Consider the following 15942-nt stretch of genomic DNA (forward strand, 5'->3'; position numbering starts at 1 on the left):
ATCCTTCTCTTGTGCAGGAAGTGTAGCTTAAGAAAACCTGTGTTCAAGTTTTCTCACCATTACAGAAATGTATCCTTACAAGGGAAAGTAGTATCTTTTCTTTTACTTGTTCTCAAGCTAAATTACAATTATTATACAATTGGTTAAAATGAGAAAAGTTGAGTCCATCTAATATAACTTGTAATTGGGTGGCCCAATAATTCATGCTCCACAGCTTCATTCTTAGATGTATGTTGTTCAACCAGAAACATTTTTTCACTAAGGGAACTGTTTTTTATCCTTCCCACCAACCCCCCCCCCCCCCCCCCCCCACTTTTTTTTTTTTCATGTAACTTTTTTAACAACCAGCCATTGGATTTGTAAAATCCATATTGGTGAAGAAATGAGTCCTACAGATCCAATGACTGATTTTTTAAAAAGATGTATGAAAAAAAAAAGGACAGGAGAAGAACAAATAGCAATTCTCTTTTCACTTATACCAGTTGCAATATTGATATTATCACCAGGTTATAACATGTCATAATTCATAAAGATATTATTACTACCTGATTAATTGAACCATAATTCATAAAGTAAGATACAACACCCACAGGATCCAAATGACTTCAACATAGTGTGATGGCCTTCAATGTTGGTCACAATCTTTTGTTTTCAAAACAGTCACAAAACTAATCACAAAACAGACACAATTAACAAAAGATTTAAAATACAAGATTAACAGGATCCATGACTTCAACACCATTGCTTTCGACTTGAGTATACGTGTTGTGCCAATCATCCCAATCATTTCACATATTTCAACTGGTTGAACCAAGAAAAATAGATAAATTAATAAAAGCCATAAATTTAATAAACATCATGGCACTTATGGAGGAAAAAATCAATGGCAACAGATAACTTATCATGCGTCTACCATTCACCTGCATAGGAATTGAATTAAATATAGCTATCAACTTTTAAATTTTGAGCTCAGATGTTGCAAAAGGAAATTGATAAAGAAAATATAGATTATAGCTAAAAAGAAAAAATTCCTACAAGCAACAAACTAAACAAACAGGAAACAGCAGTAATGATAGAATAGTAATGATACACTCAATTTTGTCATTTCTTATACTAATAAGTAATACAATATAGGGCTAAGCAAATTACCGACTAACCGACTTCCGACCGACTTTCGACTGACACCGACCGTTACCGACTAGATGGAGGATGGTAGGTGGCATGATTTTTTTATTCCGAATTTTTCGGTTCGGTAGGCGGAAGAGGTTTTTTAACCAAACCGACTTTACCGACAAATTTGCCACTTTTCCACATACCGACATTACCGAAACCGACTTTCCCGACTTCCGACCGACACCGACTTTACCAACCGCCATTCGGTTCGAAATGCGAAATAAAATAAAATTTGGCGGTATAAGTCGGTGAAATAACCGACTTTACCAGCATTGTCTGTTCGAAAGGCGAAAATACAATTTTTCTACCGAAACCGACATTACCGATTGACGCTTAGCCCTAATACAATATCTCCAACAATCATGTAGACATGAATGATGCAATTTTTAATTTATGTAGATGATCAAGAGGCCCCCTACAGGCCTGCCTTTTGCTTGATTTTGGGCTGGCCCTGCTGGCAGTAAAGTTTTTACTATCTATTTTTGGAAACGCTACTTAGAGAATCCTCTTTTCTAAATGATATGAGTATTCTCCCCTATTCAATTTTGTAATATCATGAATCATTTTGCCATCCTATGGAACTTCTCTTTTTCGAGAGTAAGATTTAGTAGTTGAGATTCGAGCTGCAAGTAGCCATTTTCTGTTCATTTTATGTAAGGTAAAATTCAACTAGGAGCAAATATCTTGATATTCACTTTTAATCATACAGAGATGAATATAAACAGTCAAAGAGTTATAGCAAGCATACACTCATACAATGATCAGGCTCTCCAAAAACAAAAGATTGCCAGTAAGGTTTACATCATGAATAAGGTTCAGAGAAAGCCCACAATCGTAGATACAAGTGCTGATTTTCTATTTCCTTCTCTTATGACATAAACAGGGGAAAGAATACTCACAGTAGATATGTATGTAACATCTTCCATGGAAACACTTTTCTCGTTCCTTCTCCTAGACCTTCACTGCATGTTCCTCCCTTCATTCATGAGATCCCTACAAATTATGACAAACATTACAGATGGTAGGAGACATTTTATTCAAGTCAATAATTATCATATCATGCCCGCTAATTTTTTTATTTTAATCATATCCTTCAGTCTTTTCACCGGCACATCAATCACAAAATGAACAAGGCGATAGGCATGCTGACCCAATCCAATCAAAAGAGGACTATATCCCGTAAATGAGTGAAAATTTCCTTGTACACTTTCTCTTTTCCCTTTCAGTGAATAAAAGGTAACTCATATTCTAAAATTTCTGAAAAGAAAAATTCAAATGCTATGCATTCAGTATCCTCATTTTTAATCAATGTCGCATTTGAGGGCAATGCTTCCTGACTATCTTTTGTGGCCTAGATATAGGAATGCTTCTTGACTCCTCAAGAACCATAAAAAGTAACCAAACCATTTAATCACAGACGTTACGCTTCTATTAGCTAATAATGGTTCAGGGCAACCCATACATTCTTAAACCGATAAATCCTTTTGGTAAGTATATACTTGATTGGAATTTTATAATATTTCAAAGTAGAAACAAGATTTTTGAAACTTGATTCAGAAACATTCAGAAAATCAGAAAATTTGATCCATAAATAAGAAACTCCCACTACTTTTAATTTGACAATATCAAGCCCATAAATGCATGAAACCTACCTTTTTCAACTTAACAGTGTGCAAAATTATAGTGTGCAAAACTTAACAGTGTGCAAAACCTACCTTTTGCTGACAATACTATCTATGACTATTCTTTGCTCTCTGTTTCTTTGGGATTAAAGATTATTCAGGGCAAATGGAAAAGATTGGCTACTTTCCAAAAATAGACTATAGCATGTAAACCTGAGAAGCTCTTACAATGTCCTTGACCGAGGTACTAACATTTCATTTTGTAGGTTTCACCTCCCGCTCCCTTAAAGTTGAACACAAAAAATATTTGTTAGTTTAGGTTTTGGCACATTCGGTTTGCATGTAAGTTGTTGAAAATGAACACCTCAACATGTCCCAGAAGCAGATTCTAGAAGGCCCTGTCCGGACCACTAGAAGCCAGGTCCGGACCCAATTTCCAGAAAATATCTATTGAAGGGCATGTCCGGACCGCCAGAAGCTGGGTCTGGACTTGATTTCCAGAAACTGCATTTTGATGAAGAGGTCCGAACCACCAGAAGCTGGGTCCGGACCCCATTTCCAGAAAGCCTCAATCTTTATGAGATGTCCAGACACAAGTGTTGGAGGTCCGGACATCGCTAGGTTACGCATATGTTACCCTAGCCATGTCCGGACCCCAGATTAGCCCTGTCCGGACATGGCTGCTTTATTTTGTTTTATTTTCTATTTAAACACGATTTTGCTACATTTATACGTACGTATTTTGGTGAGCAAAATCAGAGAGCTTAGAGAGAGATATTGTTCTAGCTTATTTGAGAAGGGATTAAATACGTGAAGCCAATCAGAGTTCCGGTGAAAGGAAATCGTATAGAAGAATTGTGCCAGATGTTCTGGAAAGGGCTACTGCGGTAGAAGTCAAGTGAGTCGCTTGTCGTGTATAAGGAAGAGTAGATTGCAAAGGTTTTGTAATTCTTCTTGTATTCCTTATTCTTCTTATAGTGGATTGATTTCCTGGGTTTGGCTGCCCCGGAGAGGTTTTACATTTAGAGAGTTCTCTAAATGGTTTCCTCTTCGTAATCAAATATCTGTGTTTTTGTTTTTCATTACATATCTGAATTTGGTTGATTATTAATTGTTAGGTCAGATCTTATTCTGCTTAATATTTGTGAATCACCTAGACATTTAAATAGGTGTCGTTTGGAGTCGTTTTAAAATTTTCAATTGGTATCAGAGCGGGTTCACTCTGAAGGATTTATTTCCTGAGTGTGATCCGAGACTCCATATCAAATGTCTCATACTGTTGCTCCTAATTCTCTTCCCGTCTTTGACGGAACAAATTATACGCTTTGGAAAATTCATATGAGAGCATATTTTAAATCCATTAATGTTTGGCATATTGTCGAATCTGGATGGACACGTCCAGAAAAAGCAATAGCTGAATGGACAACAGAGGAAAAGAATAATGCTACTGCGAATGACAAAGCTATAAATGCTATTTACATCTCTGTTTCAAATGAGGAATTTTCTAGAATTTCTAGATGTGAAATAGCTAAAGAAGCCTGGGAAACTTTAGAAATCACACATGAAGGAACTAAGGTTGTTAGAACTTCAAAAATTCAAATGTTGGTTTCTCAGTTTGAGGAGATTAGAATGCAGGAAGATGAATCTTTTGATGAATTTTATTCAAAGCTTAGTGCCATTAGAAACTCTACCATTAATTTGGGAAAGAAAATGGATGATGCTAAAGTGGTGAAAAAAATCTTAAGATCTTTGCCTGAGAGGTTTATTCCACAAATTGCTGCTATACAACAGAACAAGGACTTAGATACTATGAGAGTAGAAGAACTTGTAGGTTCCCTTCAGACCTTTGAGCTAATTCTTCCTAAACACAAAAACACCAAAAATATTGCTCTTAAGGCAAAAAATGTTAAGGTTGACTCTTGTGGTTCATCTGATGAGGATTCTGGAAATGAGGAAGAAATTGCTATGTTTGCTAAGAAGTTTAGGAAATTTTTTAGAGCCAAGAAAGGAAATTTTAGAAATAGCAATTCACAATTTTCTGAGAAATCTAGAAATGAGAATGTTGAGAAAGGAAAGTCACCTAGAGGTATCAAGTGTCACGAATGTGGAGGACATGGGCACATTCGTGTTGACTGTGCTAACTTGAGAAAGTAAAATGGCAAGGCATTTAATGTGACTCAAAGTGATGAGTCAGATAAGGATGATGCTGAACAGGGAGTTAATTACTTAGCATTTGGAGTTAGTTATGAGAGTGAGCATGAGAATAGTGAGTGTAATTCTCAAGACAAACAAAGTGTGTCCGATAATGATTCGAAAGAAGAAGATGATTTGCAAAATGCTTATAATAATCTCTTTGTGGAATACACTAAACTGAAAAAGCTGAATAAGCAGCAATTGAAGAAACTCAATGAGGTTAATCTTGAAAATGATCAACTTTCTGTCACCTTAACTGATTCTCTTGCTACTCATAATACTTTGATGTCTGAAAATCAAATGCTAATTGCCAAAGTGAAATCCTTAGAGAATGAACTGAATGAATCAAAGAATCATTTAACAAAATTCTCTAGTGAAAAGCTAAATCAAATGTTACATAATCAGAAACATTCGTTTGATAGAACTGGATTGGGTTTTGATAAATCTGCTATTTTATCTACTAATGTTGCTTCTTCTTCAGATATGATTTTTGTGAAACCAGTAAACAAAGAAGATAACTTGGCTGAAAAGAAGGTAATTTCTCCTCAAATTTCCAAAGGTGGAAAAGGTAAGGGAACTCTAACTGATTCCTATATGTCTAGTTCTAAGTCGAGAAGTATGCACATGTTAAGAAACCAACCTTCTCAAAGGTTTATTCCTACGTGTTATAACTGTGGTAAGTTTGGACATATTCGTCCTAAGTGTTTTCAGCTTAACAGTCATGGGCCTAAAAGAAAATATTTCCATTCTAGAAATAGTTATGAGAAATTATTCAACATGATGAGAGACGTAGTAACACGGTTAGATGTCTTGGATAAGAGTCACACAGTTGTCCCTGATGTGAATAAAGTTTGGGTCAAGAAGATTAATACCATTCACCCATTGAGGAGGAGTGGTAATGGACTCACCTAGATTAGGTGGACACATAGACCATGCCTAGAAATTGAGCATATTGATATTTGTTTATAGCTGTTCTAGGACATTTTTGTTTCTTTTTTAATTTTTGTTTGCTTTGTTTTTATTTTCTTTGATTATTTTTTTATTCTTTTAGATTGTTTTAAGTGTTGGATACTCAGTTTCTCATGTTTTGTGCTCAAATGAATATTTTACATATGAGTGGGGTCAATATTTCTGCAATTTACATCTATTGCTCCATATGTTTCTGATATACCTTGTTTTTCTGAAGACTGTTAAAGGAGTAAGAGTCAGTTTTTCTCATGTTCGAAATTGTGCACTTTTTGCCCCCATTAAGTTTAGATTTTTGTTATGTGTTTGGGAATTTGGAGCAAACATTTTGCTTGGAAGATAGGTAGTGTCAGTTCCATTCACTTGACCAACTCGTTAGTTGAACCTAGCTCTAAAAAATTCCAACATTTTCTTCCACAAAAAAAGAAAAAAAAAAGGGAAAGGGCATAAAATAAGCCCAAATGACTTAGTTTTGCTTCTATATGTCCCTAAAGAAAGAATCAGTGATCAAATCATTGCGGAAATAGATGATTACTAAAAGACATGGTAAAAGCAAATGATTAGTCTCAGGGGGAGTGTATCGGATGAGGGAATCTAGATCCTAACATTATAAGATTTTACTGTGGCTTGAATCAGACTGTTTGTCTTTCATTTACAAAATGTCTGCCTAAATTTCCATTCCACTGATAAAATCTTATTTAATGGGAGTTTTCACACACTACACATTCACATGAGATTTCTGATTATTGCCTACTTGACTGCATTCACAGAATAAGGTTGTGTCATGTATATGATACATTTAAGATGTAAGTGTAATTTGTTGATCACTCCAAATTGTTAAGATATTCATGAGGACATGCATGGTTTATTGATTATCTATACAATTTATCTTTTCCTTTTCAATTTAAAAAAATAAATAAATAATAATAATAATAATAATAATAATAATAATAAAAATTAAAAAAAATTATGTTTTCCTTTTCAATAAAAAAAAAAAAAAATTTATTATGAATTTATTTTTTTTGGGATGCGGTCCGGACAAGGAAATTTCCTGTCCAGACACGGCATTGGTTATTTTATATAACCTGCAGTGTGTTCCATATCATACTTCTCTCTCTCTCGTCCGATTAACTTCATACAAATTTTTTTTGTTTCGTTTTTTTTTTGTTTCTTTCTTTTTATCTCTGATTTCTCTGTTTCATAGTCCAGTATCCACATTCAATCATCACAGGTATGTTTTTCTTTCCTTCTTCTTTTCAATTTTGTGTTCAAATAAACTTCTCGGCTGTGACTGTTTGGGTTTAATTTTACAATTCCGAATTGTTTGAGTCCTTGATTCACATTGATTATTCTTTCTATCTCATATGATTGTTGCAAACTACATGCACTTTGATGTATTTAGGAATGGTTTTTAATCTTAACATGTGTCTTCCATGCCTACATGTTTTTTTGGCATACAATGTGTTTGATAAAATGTCTCAAAGATTCCGGTTTTCAATTGAGCTACAATTTTTCAATTACATTATTATATTTCACTGTCATTGGGTTTTAGATATTGGTTGGAATGTTCCTAGGCAAGGTATTTTCGGTTTTCATGAATTCTTTTCATCATGTTATATTCAATACCTTAATGCCTATCACCTGTTTGATTGAATGTCTACATGACATATGTTTGCATCTATCTTCACTTTTCCTTGTGAAATAAATTATTTTTGTTGTGTTCAACATTTATTTTTTGTTTCTGGTACATCTATCTCATTTTTCGAATCACATGTTTCCTATAAAATTTTTTTTTCAATCTAATTTCTTCTAGTAATTTGTGATATTCTTTTATCATTTACTTCTTTCTTTGGGGTGAGAATGCAGAAAATGGTGTATCAAAATTCGGAATCCACACCAAGGAGGAAGCGCGCTCGAGAAGAAAAATCAATCTTACAAGACAAGCCTTTGACACGCAACATTGTGATCGAGCGTGGAGTAGAGCAAAATGATCTTCAAGTGGAACCGTTTCGATTCATTCATGAAATATTCCAGGCCAATCAATGGACCTCTGTGTTCGTTCCTGTTAATGCATAAACTCGATTAGTTCGGGAATTCTACTACAACATCGAAGACATTGACTTGGTTGGTTTTCCGTCATTCAAGACCAAGGTCTCAGGGAAAACTCTCAATGTCACTCCTGAGTTGATAAGTGAAGTTACTGGGATTCCTTTGACAAATAAGAAGCCGCTTCCATTTTTGGAGACTGAGCCATAACCAACTAAAGCGGAGATCATGGCGGTTCTTAATCCAAGTCGAAAGCTTGTATGGGACGAAAACAAGAACAAAATTCCGATTGGTTATGTACGGGCTCTAGAGAGGCTGCTAACACAGATTGCGCTGCATAATATTTGACTTACTTAAAGCCTAAGGCCAAAGCATTGAAGCTATCAACAACCGCCTGATGACTCAAGGCCAAAGCATCGAAGCTATAACCACCCGCCTAACTACTTTGGAGAAAGATGTAAAGTATATCAAGGACAGTTTTTGGCAAGAATGATCTTCTCATATGTTTTGTTTTGTTCTTCTTTTGGCCAGAATATTTTTTTTAGTCTACTTATTTATAGGTTTAATGGGTTGTTTTTCTTTGTTTTTTTTTTAACTCTAGAATTTCATTTGTTTTTGTGTGCCTCCTTTGTTCTTCTGAGACAAAAAGGGGGAGTTGATTTTGATGTGTCATTTTCATGTATATTTTTGTCTCCGAATGGCCAAAGGGGGAGTTTGTTAGTTTAGGTTTTGGCACATTCGGTTTGCGTGTAAGTTGTTGAAAATGAGCACCTCAACATGTCCCGGAAGCAGATTCTAGAAGGCCCTGTCCGGACCACCAGAAGCCAGGTCCGGACCCAATTTCCAGAAAATATCTATTGAAGGGCATGTCCGGACCGCCAGAAGCTGGGTCCGGACCTGATTTCCAGAAACTGCATTTTGATGAAGAGGTCCGGACCACTAGAAGCTGGGTTCGGACCCCATTTCCAGAAAGCCTCAATCTTTATGAGATGTCCGAACATAAGTGTTGGAGGTCCGGACATTGCTAGGTTACGCATATGTAACCCTAGCCATGACCGGATCCCAGATTAGCCCTGTCCGGACATTGCTGCTTTATTTTGTTTTATTTTCTATTTAAACACGATCTTGCTACATTTATACGTACGTATTTTGGTGAGCAAAATCAGAGAGCTTAGAGAGAGATATTGTTCTAGCTTATTTGAGAAGGGATTAAATACGTGAAGCCAATCGGAGTTCCGGTGAAAGGAAATCGTATAGAAGAATTGTGCCAGATGTTCTGGAAAGGGCTACTGCGGTAGAAGTCAAGTGGGTCGCTTGTCGTGTACAAGGAAGAGTAGATTGCAAAGGTTTTGTAATTCTTCTTGTATTCCTTATTCTTCTTATAGTGGATTGATTTCCTGGGTTTGGCTGCCCCGGAGAGGTTTTACATTTAGAGAGTTCTCTAAATGGTTTCCTCTTCGTAATCAAATATCTGTGTTCTTGTTTTTCATTACATATCTGAATTTGGTTGATTATTAATTGTTAGGTCAGATCTTATTCTGCTTAATATTTGTGAATCATCTAGACATTTAAATATGTGTCGTTTGGAGTCGTTTTAAAATTTTCAATATTGTTCGACACTTAACAGACTTTTGACTACCAAGGATTGTTAAATAGCGTGCACAAACTTTTATGATTTTAGCAAATGCAATAAGAATCGCATGAAAAATATACAATACTTGATCACGGATTGATAAATTTGAGTAATCTCAACAATTTAGAAGAATTTGATCAGAATTCATAATATTTCCAAGCTACCAAATAAACCGAAAGAGCAAGAAAAAGAGGTAGTGAATAAATGCATGCCCCATTATCTTAGTTTCAGTACCAAGAAAAATTACCGATATGCATAAACAATTAAGTAAATCATCAAATTGCAATAACCAGGTGAAAGTATTAACTAAATAACAAAAAAAAAAAAATAGTTAAAATAAATACATCCAAACAACGAAGTAAATCCCAATGTAATTAACAATTAACTCCAAAAACAATAGGTCTTCAACCTCCTCAGTTATGAATCATAACTGCAAGTATAAATACTTATAAGATTTGGAATTTGATACTTCGAAAGATAGTGGAGGACAATGGGAGAGAGACGGACACTAGAAACCCAGCCTAATATTTACATAAAAAAAAGAAAGACGAGTACAAAAAAATTAAATACTAGTAGCAATTAATAATAGGAAACAAAAGCTTACCAAGCAAGGCTCAGGATCAAAGATGCCTGGGTGCTAGAACTAAGTATACCCCTGGAAAGTCAACAATCTTTTCCCAATCCTCACCAGTGTCATTCTCGCATCTTCGCAATAACATGGGACAACCCCAAATTGATAGGCTCTGCAAAGACGTTGGCCTACGCATTCCTTCAGGCAGTGATGTCAAACTGGAGCATTCATAAATGTCTAAGTATTGAAGTGATTTGAAGTTGTGGATCCAATCTGGTATAGCCTTCAAGCTTTCACAATTCGAAAGACTAAGCCTTTGTAGAGTGGTAGTATGTTGAAGTCCTGAGGGGAGAGAAACCAATTTTGGAAGTCCTCTGAAGGAAAGAGAGAGGAGGCTCGTAAGGCCATGCCATTGCATCCCATCCTCATCATTGGCTAGCTCAAGGTCAAGACAACGCTCAAGAATCAAGTCTTGAACGGAAGTGAGATGTTGAAGGGGGAGAGACTTTAATGAATGACAATCAACTAGCCACAAGCTCACAAGATTTCTCAATGAAAAAACCCAACTCGGAAGCCTTGAACCCGGATAATCATATAAGCCTAGATGTTTCAGATTTGGGGGCGGTTGGAAGCCTTCCAATTGCATTTTATCATCAACAACGTCCCAATCATTGACATATCCTTTAGTACTCCAGCATAAAAACAAAGAATGAAGATATTGCATCTCCTTTAGATTTGCAGCCTCATATTCTAATGCAACATCTTTCCCACGTCCAAGATTTGAAATCTGTAAACTTCCTCTTAGCTTATTGAGCCCATTCAATTCTCGTAAACCACTGCAGTGCTTGAATTTAGAACCCGAGTGGACCACAAAATTTGTTAACCTCTCAAGATTAGTCAATTGCCCCAATCCCTGTGGCATATAAGTCAAACCATCACAGCTATCTATATCAAGATGCCTAAGATTGACCAATTTTTTAATGTCTCTCGGCAATTCTTTAAGTGACTCACAATAAAAGAGTCTTAATGTTTGCAAATTGTGCAACCTAGTTATAGAATCTGGTAACTTCTTGATATTCTTATTGCCAGAAAGATCAAGACACCTTAAATGCTTCAGCTCCCCGATAGAGCTTGGCACATAATCAAGATCTCTACTAGACAGATCCAACATGCGCAAGAACTTGAAACTTGAAAAAATTGCATCACAATCAATCTTATACTTATACACATCGTTATCGAGGCAAAGAAATGAACGTATCCTACTTGCTTCACACAATGAAGAAATATGTTTATTGTAACCACGCAATGATAGATGACGATTTTTCTCATCGATGTTTGTCTCCTTATCACCTAATGTGGCCATCAACGATCCTGCCACTGATATGGCAAGATCATGCATGAGGTCATGCATTTTGCATTGATACATGTCACCAAACAGAAAGGTTTCAGCTTCTTGAAAGAATGATCTCTGTAGTAAATCTATAAAATACTCCCTACCAACCTCTTCCAAGCATCGGCTTTGATCATCAGAAGACTTGACAAACCCTTGTGCTATCCAAAGCCGAATTAGTTCTGCTGAAGAAAATTCGTAATGCTTTGGAAACAAACTACAATAAGCAAAGCAGTGCTTCAAATGTGAAGGAAGATGGTCGTAACTCAACTTCAGAGTTGGTAAGAGGTCAGTTTCATTTTGAGATATTTTTAAGAGATCACTGTTCTTAAAAGAAAACCACTCTGCTTCTGAAGTTTTGGAGCCCAGTAAACTTCCGATTGTCAATATGGCCAGAGGGACGCCTAAACACTTTGTTACTATCTCCTTCCCAAGTGTGACAATGCTTGAATTCTCTGGCTCTTGTCCTCTCTCAAAAGCCTTTTGCTTAAATAAAGACCATGACGCATCTTCATCTAAACATTCCAAGGGATATGATTTAACAGTCCCAATAATCCCTGCAACGCTTTCCTGGCGGATGGTCCTTGCAACGATTTCTTGGCGGGTAGTCACTACTATTCTACTGCCTCTCGCACCACCCATCAGCACTTCTTTCAAGCGACACCATTTTCTATGATCACCATTCCACACATCATCCAACACTAGGAAGTATTTCTTTCCTTGGATTTTTTCTCTAAGTTTAGCCACCAATGTATCCATTTCAGCGTCTTCTGGTTTCTCCTCGGTTGCAGATTCTAAGACTTTTGCAACAATATTTTTAACATCGAAGATATCAGAGACACACACCCACATTTTGAGCTCAAAATGTTTCTGGATTTGGTGATCATTGAATACGAATTGAGCGAGTGTAGTCTTTCCCAATCCACCGATGCCAACAATTGGAAGGATGGAAACATTCTCTTCAACGTTGGAGTCCAGCAGAAGGTGTATGACAGCCTTTTTATCATCCTCTCGCCCAATAACTACTTCATCAGGTACAAAAGAATGAGTGTTATCCCTCTCCCTTTTCCCGACTCGTGGCTCAACCTGGAGTACCTCCAAGTGGAAATTCTGCCTATCGGCGTTGATGGCATCTAACTTCTTTCGGATGGCTTTAATCTCACGGGCCATTCTAATACGAAAGGCAAACTGGTTTGATTCAGAAAAGAAAATGCGTACCTTTTTGGCCTTCTTATCACGGGTCATTATTTCTCTTCTTAGAGCTTCAGTTGAAACGGCATCCAGCAAGTCATCTGCATCATAAATCACATCTTCTAGCCTTCCGAGCCAACGTTTAACAGCACGGTCTCCTGCAGCTTGTTTGTCCTCCGCATCCAGAAGCACATCTTTGATTGTTGAAACGGTGTCGGTGAGGCTTTGAAGCTCATCTTTGACACCCCAGAGCAGCCCGATCTGTTTGACAGCAAGTGAGCCCAAAGTCTTAATGATTTGCTCGGCAACAAAGGAGAGAAGTGGTTCCGCCATTTCCTGATGGTGAGTGAAGGAATGAATGCTCAGAAGTGAAACTACACAGCGCTGTTGATGGAAGGGGTTGAAGGGTAGAGTGAAGAAATGATGAGTGAAGTAGTTAGTTGAAGGGTAGAATTGCAGAAATGTGTTGAGAAGAAGAAATGATGAGTGAAGGAACGAGCAATTATTATGACTTGGTTGGACACTTTTTAGTAATGTTGCAGAAATGTTTTTAATTAACTTGTTTTCATTCGCATTTTTCTTTTTTCATTCACACGCATGGATTGATTTTTACTGATTTTGCTTTTTCTCTCTCCTTATAGTTGTACACCTTCCTTCCAAGGGCTTCTTCTTTTTACAAGTCAAACATTTTTTTTTTTTTTTTTTTTTACAAAAATGCATCAAAGCAATTATCTTCACGTGGATAAAGCTGTTAATGATGGACTACTCTTCTTTCTCTTCACATGCTATGTTCCGCTTCTTCTTTTTTTGGTCATCTTCAAGAATCTTAAGAATTCCCTTCTTCAAATCTCTCATTTACAAATTCATTGTATTAGATTTTGTACATTGAAAACAAATTGTGCACTAGTGTCTTTATATGAAAATAAGTGAACGCATATGATGTTCCCCATCCTTTAGAAAAACATTATAGCCCTTTATATGACAACAAGCTGACTTTGACTACTACATCACACACTACTGCTAGTTGTCTACACTGAGCCTCATAATTAGCCGTAGAACACTAAAAAGGGATTGAATTCAAACTATGCACACTTCACACCAAGATCGATGTCTCATAGTTTAGTGGAAATATTCCGAGAGTAATCTGATGTATATTAATGAGGTTTATTTTTTTTAAAAAAATTATTTATTTAAATGCAGTGTTGAGCTTATTGAGCATTGTAGCAATTGGCCAAAGTAATTAGTTGAGAAATTTTTTTGCTATTTTTTTTTTTCTATATATGGGTTAAAATAATCTTTTGCCTATTTTGGCTAGAGGCCAATTATCTCGTCGGTACAAAAAAAAAAAAATTATCTCATCAGATTTGGAGATCCAAGCTTCATATATATATATATATAAACAAAAAAAGGTGCGCATCGACTACAAATTCTAGTACATTGCAGTATAAAAGTTGCACTCACTTTATTTTATTAGATGTAATTTCATACAAAATGCCATGGATTAACTGATAAAACTGTTCTTAGAAATATGTAGTACTAGACTTTAGTTAAAAATTGCTCAAAATATCATTGGTTAATTAAGTGGATAAATTTTTACTTTGCTAAATTTTGTGAGATTTACCAAACATTAATAGCGTCTTAATCGTCTTCAAATAGCAGTTCAATCGCAAGTGACCATGCATCTTGATGCGGATGTCATTAAATTGAATTATCTACCCCCTTTCCTCTCCTGATGTGAACATGTTAAAAAAAAAAAAAAAAAAAAATAGAGACGTTGGTATGCCTTTTTAACAACAAGCCATTTTTTAGATTGTATTTAAAAAATAAAAATTCTCAATCTCGTTTAATGGAAAGGATCATAGGCCACACATAAATCAAAGACCAAAGGAATCTAAAGCCACAATTAAAAAACAAGAATTTGTAAAAACACGTGTGAAACCGATTTGAAAACAAATCACGAAAAAACAACAACTAACGCCACTGGCTCACCATAGAATTACACTATAGCCCTTGATATGACAACACGCAAAACTTTGCCTATATTCCACGCTGCCTACAGTCTACGCGACTAAAGTGATATTGCAGTCCATTCTGCTTCTTCTGTAATTGAATGTTAGCAGCGTTGCTTGAAGTTGATGGGCTTGCAGAATGATGAAAAGTTTCACGAAGAATGGAATCAACCAAGTGTGCAATCTACATCCGTCTCCCTTCACCAAATTCTTTGAGCGCTTCACAAAATTCCTTGAGCACTTCAAAATTCCTTGAGCACTAGATGTGTTATCAATGTTGGGAGATATGCTGTTCGAGAGTTTGTCCGTTTAAGTTTGCGATTTTAAAAAGTGTAATTTAAAAGTTACGATTTTAAAATGTGTGATTTGACAACATGATTTTTAAAAACACAGTTAAACGTTTAGAAAAATCGTAATTTAACCTTTAAAATTGTAATTTATCTTTTAAAAATTGTGCGTTTTTTAAAAAAACACATCATTATGTATAATTTGAAAATGCAGATTTTTTATATTTTTCATATTTGGACACGACATAAACCAAAAAGTCTAAGCTAATGAACTTGGGTTGACTTAGGTATGTTAACCACTATTCTTCAATACAAACCAAAGTTTAAGCTAATGGACTTGAGTTGACTTAAGTATATTAACCACTATTTTTTAATCATAAGTTCAATGGCAATTTTAAAAATCATCTTACGCTTAGAAGGGCACAAAAAAGACTCCTAATATTACTCATAATGCCACACTCATTTTTTTTTCACCTCCATTTTCAGACACTTTTAAAATTATTATTAAATTTAAAATAATTTTTTACCCAGTTTAATTTAATAATGAATCTAAAGGTTTGTGTGAAAATAAATGTACGAAAGTAATAGTATATGTACCATTACTTTTTTCCGACCAAGATTGATGCGTCATAGATATTCCAAAAGAGTAACTCCATGTTATGTATTCTATTCTTAATCATTAGTTGAGTTTTTTTTTTTTTTTTTTTTTTTTTTAAGAGGAAGGAGAGGTCTGCAGCGACCGGCCAATTCTTTAGCCAGATTTTTTTTCCCGTGTCTACAGCATTAGCTAAAACAACTATTAAGTACTGAGCCAAACGTGAATGTTCTTAGGTTATATGAAAGCGCGAGAGGTATTTGTAT

General features: G+C 35.6%; 1 protein-coding gene across 1 annotated transcript; it reads right to left on the reverse strand.

Moving 5' to 3' along the window:
- Nucleotides 1-515: 515 nt before the first annotated feature.
- Nucleotides 516-13264, reverse strand: LOC148587332 (putative disease resistance protein RGA1). Its single transcript, XM_088513630.1, has 3 exons — nucleotides 10238-13264; nucleotides 2073-2166; nucleotides 516-801 (listed from the first exon to the last, which is right to left on the reverse strand). The coding sequence occupies exon 1, from the start codon at nucleotides 13116-13118 to the stop codon at nucleotides 10254-10256; it is 2865 nt and encodes a 954-aa protein (XP_088369756.1). The 5' UTR covers nucleotides 13119-13264; the 3' UTR covers nucleotides 516-801; nucleotides 2073-2166; nucleotides 10238-10253.
- Between the last annotated feature and the right edge of the window lie 2678 nt (nucleotides 13265-15942).

This window comes from Corylus avellana, chromosome 2 (genome assembly GCF_965113065.1).
Source record: "Corylus avellana chromosome 2, dhCorAvel1.hap1.2, whole genome shotgun sequence".
Taxonomy (NCBI): Eukaryota; Viridiplantae; Streptophyta; class Magnoliopsida; order Fagales; family Betulaceae; genus Corylus; species Corylus avellana.